Genomic DNA, 7,621 nt, shown 5'->3' on the forward strand with positions numbered 1-7,621 from the left:
TACTGGTCCAGGATCAGTTTTGTCTTCCTTTACTACGTCACAATGACGTTAGACGTGCTTCTAAGGGCTGGTCCCAGAACAGCACTTAGTCCAGTTTAAACTACGACCGGTCTTGGACTTCGACACTTCCGGTATTTTTACGGCAGCCTGCTCGGTTCTACAACCAGAGAAGTCAGCTGGCTGACAGATGAAATGTACACACAGCAAATACAACAAGCAAACGACGTCGAAATAAGTTAACTCAAATCTGTCAGAAACACGCGATTACGCGACGCAAACATTGCTTCGAGGCGCTAAAGTAAACGAGGAAAGGACGAGCAGAAATGTTTTGACTAACGTTAGTCATCTGACGAGTCTGATAACAACAACTACAGCGCTGCAATAAATGCCAACTCTTTGCAGATACAAGTGGCTCGTTTAACAAATGTTTGGATTTGTTTTTGCACGGAAAAGCGTGTTTGCCTCTTTAATGGGGAAGTAGGAAATCCACTGCTCTGTGACTGAAGAAATTACTTCAACTCTTTAAGTCAAGCTTGATAAGGTTATCCTACTATGTGTGTCAGAGCTGTTTCCACTCCCAGCTTTTACTGCTGTCAGGAAGTCCTTTAGGGATCGCCTTCCACTGGCGTTTATATTCAGTCCATCAAAGAGCATCTGGAGCAAAAGACAGCCAGACATGTGGCTTCAGCAGAGGTTAAAGGGTCTGCCAGGTCTGCTCTCGAGCAGCTGGGCCCGCCGTGTCCTGGTGGGATTACTGCTCTTCCTCATTTTCTACTGGTACCTGAGCTCAGATGGGCTCCTGAGGTTTCTCAGCATGTCCCGGGAGTCTGGAGGAGCGGCTGGGGCTTGTTTGCAGACCGATCTTCACAGGTGGGTGTCGTTGGTGGACCGAGGGGAGGGAGTGGTGCTCACTCCCCAGACCACAGAAACTGTCCCGTTTGTGGTCGGTAATGGACATTTCCTGGTGGATGTGGACTCTAACAAACTCTGGGTAGCTTCATCTTCACAGCCTGGATCCGCGCCGGTTCTCCAAACAGACTACGGGCCGATAGTGCGCCTGCAGATCCCGGGAACACGCTCGGAAGCTCGGGGAATGATGCTGTGGTATAGAAAAGGCTCTGTTTTTTCCAGCAGGTGCATCCTGACAGCGTCTTCTCGTGACTGCATCGTCATCCGAGAGGAGTTTATTGCGCATCGCAGCCGACCTAATGTTTATCTTCAGAGGGTTCACGTAACGAACCCTACAGACCGTCCGGTTTCCATCGACCTGGTTTCGATTGAGTCTCTGTCGTTTAGGAGCACCGCGGAGAAGATGGAGAAGAAGGAGTTTGTGCTCTCCTCAGGACGGGTGCTCACGGAAAAGAAGGACACCGTGCTGGTGGCGGTGGCCACAAAGAAGCTGAGCGCCAAGATCCAGGTTTCTGCCAAATCTGAATACTCAGAAAACCAGGTGAGCGTGATTCACACCTCGGAGCCCACCGAGGGCGGGAAACTGGACGAGACCCTCGGCAAACTGAGAGAAGCGGTCAAGAGAGAGATGGTGGATGTCCTCCGAGCCAATGTGGAAGAACTGATGCAAGAGCACCAGCAAGCATGGGTGGACCTCTTCATATCTGGCGAGTTGATTGAGCACAGTCTGACATAAATTGTTGTTCACTTAAAAAATATATCAGTATATGCATTTCAGGTTCATTATGAGTTTCTTTCTTCTGTTGAACACAAAAGTAAATATTTGGAAAAATGTTTGTAACCAGAAAGCTGCTGGTAACCATTGACTTCCACAGTATTAGTATTTTTTTATTTTCCATTCTGTGAAGGTCAGTGGCTACCGGCAACTGTTTGGCAAGCATTCTTCAAAATATCAAATTTTGTGTTCAACAGAAGACAGAAACTCATAAAATTTGTATTTTTGGATTAGCTATCCCTTTAATAGGTCTTAGGGGTCATATCAACACAAAATTATTTTTTTCTTAATCTTAGAAGTATTCAGTTTGTTATGAGGACAAACCGTGCATTTTAATTTGAACTCAAAACCTTTTCCCCCTGGAAAAAAGTAAAGTAAGAAAGAAATAAGTATTAAAAATGTTGCTAATTTAAGGTCGGTTGCATCAACTAATCTTAAAAGTTAGTCAAGTATTTTCTTTTTTCTTTAAACTGGTCACTTTTTTTTTTATTCGGTTACATATAATTAGGTTAGTCTAAGCTGAGTCCAAAATATAAGACTGATTCCCCTTCAGTTAACTGCTAGTTAACTAGTTCTTAAGCCACTGTTTGTGCAGCTGCCCCCTGGTTTCACAGACAAGGTTTAGATTAAACCAGGATTAGGCCATAGTTCAATTTTTTAAACAATAACAGTTTTTAAAATAACAATTTTTTCAGTACATTTTAAGCATCTAAAAGGTTCTTCAGTGAAGTTCTTGTCTTCACTTTGCTGTATAAGAGTTTGTGGCCAGCAATCTATCTCAGCCTGTCTCAGATTGGCCTTTGACAGTAACTGCTGCTGATTAGACACAAGTTAGGAAAAACTAATGAGGTCTGGAATGCAAGTCTGATTGGTTGAGCTTCATTGTGTCCTGTTGCTCAAATGCGTCAGTATGCAATTAAGCGCTCTTCATGCTTGCATAAATATGTGAGCTGGTTTTTGTTTTATATGCCAACTCCCCATGAGAGTGGCCACACAGAGCTATAGTTTACAAAAAATAATTTATATTTATTGACAAAGAAAAGTTTTGTGTCATATTCTACATCTCTTTTGGCATTCTTTATTTTAGTCTTTTCAACAACAAGTAGGACAGGAGACCTAGCACAGCAGCTGTAATTAAAATGAGATTTTAGTTAACTTACTGTACAAGGCCAGTGACAGCTTACATGTCAAGACAAATCTGGAAAACATACTATACCACTTGCACACTGTTTGTTTTCCATTAAGGACAGTTTTGGGGATTTATTTTATCCCATTAACACAGACTCCCTTATCATTCATATTGTGTGTAAACATCTCTCTCATGCCTTGAAGGTTTTAAAAAGTTGTCCGAATACATTTACAAGGCCAAAGACAATGTAAAAGCAAAGAGAAAAGTTATTTTTAAATAAATATAAATATATATATATATATATATATATAAGGGGTGTAACGGTACGTGTATTCGTACCGGACCATTTCGGTACAGGGCTTTTAGTACGGTGCACGTGTACCGAATGACCGAATGCAATATTTTGTTTGCGGAACATAGGTACATTTTCGTGTTTCCAAACGAACATATTAAGTGGCGGAAGTCTCCGCGTTCAGCACAAATCCCGCCCTGCAGCTGATTCTAAGGTCGGTGACACACTGGCTGCATGGCGTGAGCGTGGCGTTTCTGCTGCGTGTCAGTTGCGTGATGGCTGCTTCGAGTTTTCTGTATCTTTACACATCAGAACCGTGCCTGACGCGGCGCTGGCGCGCTGCTGCTACTGTAGGTGACATAGAGGGAAACCGCCGACAGACCAGGATCTTGTCTTCACGACAACAATATCTATACTTCATGTTGAGCATAAATATAAAGCCTACTGATAAAGGACACCGTCAACAGTATTGACAGCAAAATAGACTATGTTTGACAAGTGCAATATGCCAGTGTGTCACCGGCCTAAGGTTTTCAAAAGGCTTTACGCAAGTGTGAACATCACTACAACTAGGAAAAAAAAACGATTGTAATTCAAACGCAGCTCCCGTCGGCATTTAAACAGACATTTGCTCTTAATTCCGATCGGTCCAACGCAATAACGAAATCTGAGCCGGTCTAAAATGCTGCACTGTAATCATAGTTATTTATTTATATTTTTCATTATATTTTATTATATGATATTGGTTTGAGACTGAGAGTATTTTATTTAGTGGAGAACTTTGCAGCAGTATTTTATTTCTTATTCTTTTTTTATTTTATATATATTTTATTAAAAAGTATTTTAAAAAAGTGTAAACAAATTGTTAAAAAAAGTTTATAGTAATGAACAACCTGCAGTTTAATGTTTGCATTTCTTTCCCTTACTGTACCGAAAATGAACCGAACCGTGACTTTAAAACCGAGGTACGTACCGAACCGTGATTTTTGCATACCGTTACACCCCTAATATATATATATATATACTGTAGAGCTGCAACTAACGATTCTTTTTTCTGTCGACTAATCTAATGATTATTTTTTCGATTAGTCGACTACCCTAACGATTATTTTTATTACAATAAATAATTAATCTAATGTTCTTTTTTTGATTAGCTAATGAATCCTTTGGATAACTTTACAAAAAAATATAAGTACAACTTTTAATATAATATTTCAACCTTTATTCATTTTCAACCAATGTGGTTAAAGTTTTTACAGTATACAAAATAAAGAGGCAAAGAAAATTATTTTACTATGGTAAATATGAGTTTACGATAGCATTTATAATTAAACCACAGTAGCCACAAATTTACAGTTGTCTGAGACGTCATGAAATGTTCTTTAGCATCACAAACCATAAAATGTAGTCAGGGTTCTGCTATGGTTTAGCATGGTCCAGAGATCTGGAGCTGATTCGGGGTAGCTCGGTGGTGTGTGACTGTTGTCTCGCGGCGCGCTGTGTTTTAAGGGGCCGTTCACATATTCACAAGTTTGTTAACAGGTGCGTCCGTACCGCATCGATTTAAAACCATCTCCACTTTTCAGAATGCCGCAAGCGCACTGCGGGTCATGTGACAAGAACTAAACATTCAGCTTCATCCTTTCCCGTAACAACGTTGAAAGCTCAGCTAAGATGAAGGAGCAGCTGATCATAGCTGTATATGGATTGCCATTTTGAAATAAATTTAGAAGCAGAGCTACTGCAAGCGATTTTTAGTGCTGCAAATCCATTTATCCTTTGCTGAAATTTCCGCGTCTTCATGGAGAGAGCACGTCATGGTTGCTTAGCAACAGCAGACGCCCCAGGGGCGCAACTGCCTGAGCGCTTTGGAAAGAAGGAGAAAGCGGCGCGACTACCATTTTCCGTTTGCGTTTTTAGGCGCGATATGTGAATGGCCCCTAACGCGTGTTCGAAACCCGCGCCAACACAGACTTACTTTATTTTTTATTTTATCCTTACTTCAGCCGCTACGGGTGATCATACCAATAACTTGTAATCTTTACAAGAATATCAGAATCATGCAATGAGCAAGTCTGTGTTTATTAGACACTTAATAATATCACATCAGTTTGTACTTTAAGAATCGCCGAATCTGCTGCGGTCGTTCCATCACATCTGCAGCAGAGACCTGAACCAGGAAGTTGGTCACCAGATCACATGGTAACCAGTTAAACCGTAACACTGGAGAGCGCCAGGATGTTTTCCTCTGAGGTGATCGTGCATCACATTTGTGCTGCTGTGGTACACCATATCGGTTTTGCAAAGGGAACAAAGGGCCATTTTATTTGGCCTCTGTTTAAAGTATTCCCATACTTTTGATAACAGTGGTCTCTGTTTTTGTGATAGAATGCAACTTTCTCCATTCCCAGTATGCCATTACGCGAGATGTAAACAGTGTGACATGTCGACGCATTTCTCGCACGTCGACGTATTTTTTTAGTCGACTTAAACGATGACGTCGACGTGTCGTTGCAGCACTAATATACTGTCCTTAAGAATGATATGACTCCTTTAATGTGTTCACTTGGTTTAAGAACCTTTTTTTGCTGCTTTACAGGTGTGGAAATCAAAAAGATCACAGATGCCCATACTCCATCCAGTCGAACAGTCAACAACACGCTGTACTACATTCTGTCGACCTCCACAGCGCCCCTCCTGGACCAGAGTCTGACCGCAGAAGAGACGGAGCGCCTGGAGTCCAGTCTGAACTACGCCGACCACTGCTTTAGCGGCCACCCCACCATGCATGCCGAGAACCTGTGGCCGGAGCGCCTGTCCAACGTGGCTCAGATCCTGCAGCTGGTGAACCTCTGGAACCTGACCTTCCAGAAGAGAGGATGCAAGGTCCTCGTGGCTGCAGGCACTCACGGCATGATGCAAGGCATGGTCCTGAGTTTTGGTGGTCTGCAGTTCACCGAGAACCACCTTCAGTTCCAGGCCGACCCGGATGTTCTTCACAACAGCTACTCTTTGAGGGGCATCCATTACAATAAAGACCTTATCAACCTGGCCGTGCTGCAGGACGCCGAGGGCAAGCCCTTCTTGCACGTGTCCGTCAAGCCTCAGGAGAAACCCGTGAAGCTGTACGCCTGTGAGGCCGGCTGCATGAACGAGCCCGTGGAGCTGACCTCGGAGCTGCGAGGCCACATGTTTCCGGTGATGGTGACCCAGCCCATCACGCCTCTGCTGTACATCTCCACTGATCTCACTCACCTGCAGGACCTGAGACACACGATGCACGTCAAGGCCATCTTGGCTCACGAGGACCACATGGCCAAGCAGTACCCAGGCCTGCCCTTCCTCTTCTGGTTCAGTGTGGCGTCCCTCATCACGCTTTTCCACCTCTTCCTCTTCAAACTCATCTATAATGAGTACTGCGGGCCTGGAGCCAAGCCGCTCTTCAGGAGCAAGGTATAGCCGAAGACACACAGTTTTTAGGGGTGGGAACTGTGGTGTGGGTGAATCTCATCTCCCTTTTTACTTCTTGTTCTCATTCTGTGCAACTCTCAAATCCTGCCTTGCAAGATATTTTTACCTCTGGAAACTAATTGATGATACTTGGTTTGGGTAACCCATCAAACTGCTATAATTGGAGGGTTGGGCTTGCTGGAAATAGTTGTCTGCAGTCTTCAGTTTGGGTGTGACTCTCTCTATGAACCTCTTGATGAACTGAAAGCACCAGTGCTCAAAGACACTATTCAGTGAGCACCACAATTTTTTTTTTGAGTTGTGTCCAAAAACAAAAAAATATATATATTTATTTAGTTTTATATGAAATGCTATTCCACTTGGCAGAATAACCATTTGCTAATTATGCTTGAAGGACAGTTTTTTTTTATTATTAATGTAATTTATCTTGTGACTTCCAGCAGACTTTTTTTTCATATGTAGTTTTACAGCTCAAGATAATCTGTCTAGAGTATTTAATTCAGTTTTTTTGATGGGATGATAGCAGGTGTGTAAACTTATCACTGGTGCCTTCAAGTCTTTCCTCTTCCAAGTTGGTTTAAGGGTTTTCTTTCTCTGAAATGTGCTGTCTGCGAAGTCTTTTTTGTTATGCAGGGGTCTGAAGGGTTTGACGTTTGAATATCTTCTTGTTGGTTTGGTGAGGTGAAAGTTGTGTTTAAATTTGAACCCAAATTCATCAGCTTTTATTCATTGATTACATTCATCCCGCATACAGTAATTTATCTCAGTAGGGTAATGCCAACACTGATGGTAGTTTTGGTGACATTTCTGATCGCAGTTATAATGAACTAGGGCTGGACGATTAATCGAAAAATAATCAAAACCGAAATTCATAACCTCTAACCGACGTAATTTTCCCATGTCGGTTATTTCGGTTTTTTAATCCTGTTAATACTTCCCCCTTAAAAGCATACTAGCGCGTGTGTAGCCACATGTTTCTGCCCCGTCCAGTTAGTGACATAAAAGCAAAACACAGAGGTGAACGCCGGTTCAACACATAGTGAGC

At 42.5% G+C, this 7,621-nt stretch overlaps 1 protein-coding gene across 1 annotated transcript; it reads left to right on the forward strand.

Moving 5' to 3' along the window:
* Positions 1-7,399, forward strand: LOC132097402 (uncharacterized protein KIAA2013 homolog). Its single transcript, XM_059503086.1, has 2 exons — positions 1-1,616; positions 5,705-7,399. Exons 1-2 carry the CDS (start codon positions 677-679, stop codon positions 6,562-6,564), a joined length of 1,800 nt encoding a protein of 599 aa, XP_059359069.1. The 5' UTR covers positions 1-676; the 3' UTR covers positions 6,565-7,399.
* The last annotated feature ends 222 nt before the right edge of the window (positions 7,400-7,621 follow it).

Source organism: Carassius carassius, chromosome 21 (genome assembly GCF_963082965.1).
Source record: "Carassius carassius chromosome 21, fCarCar2.1, whole genome shotgun sequence".
Lineage (NCBI taxonomy): Eukaryota > Metazoa > Chordata > Actinopteri > Cypriniformes > Cyprinidae > Carassius > Carassius carassius.

Bases quoted from the DNA above. Each gene is read 5' to 3' on its own strand.
- LOC132097402 (XM_059503086.1), top strand. From the start codon at position 677: ATGTGGCTTCAGCAGAGGTTAAAGGGTCTGCCAGGTCTGCTCTCGAGC. The intron at 1,617-5,704 runs GCGAGTTGATTG...GCTGCTTTACAG, and splicing joins GGTGGACCTCTTCATATCTG to GTGTGGAAATCAAAAAGATC.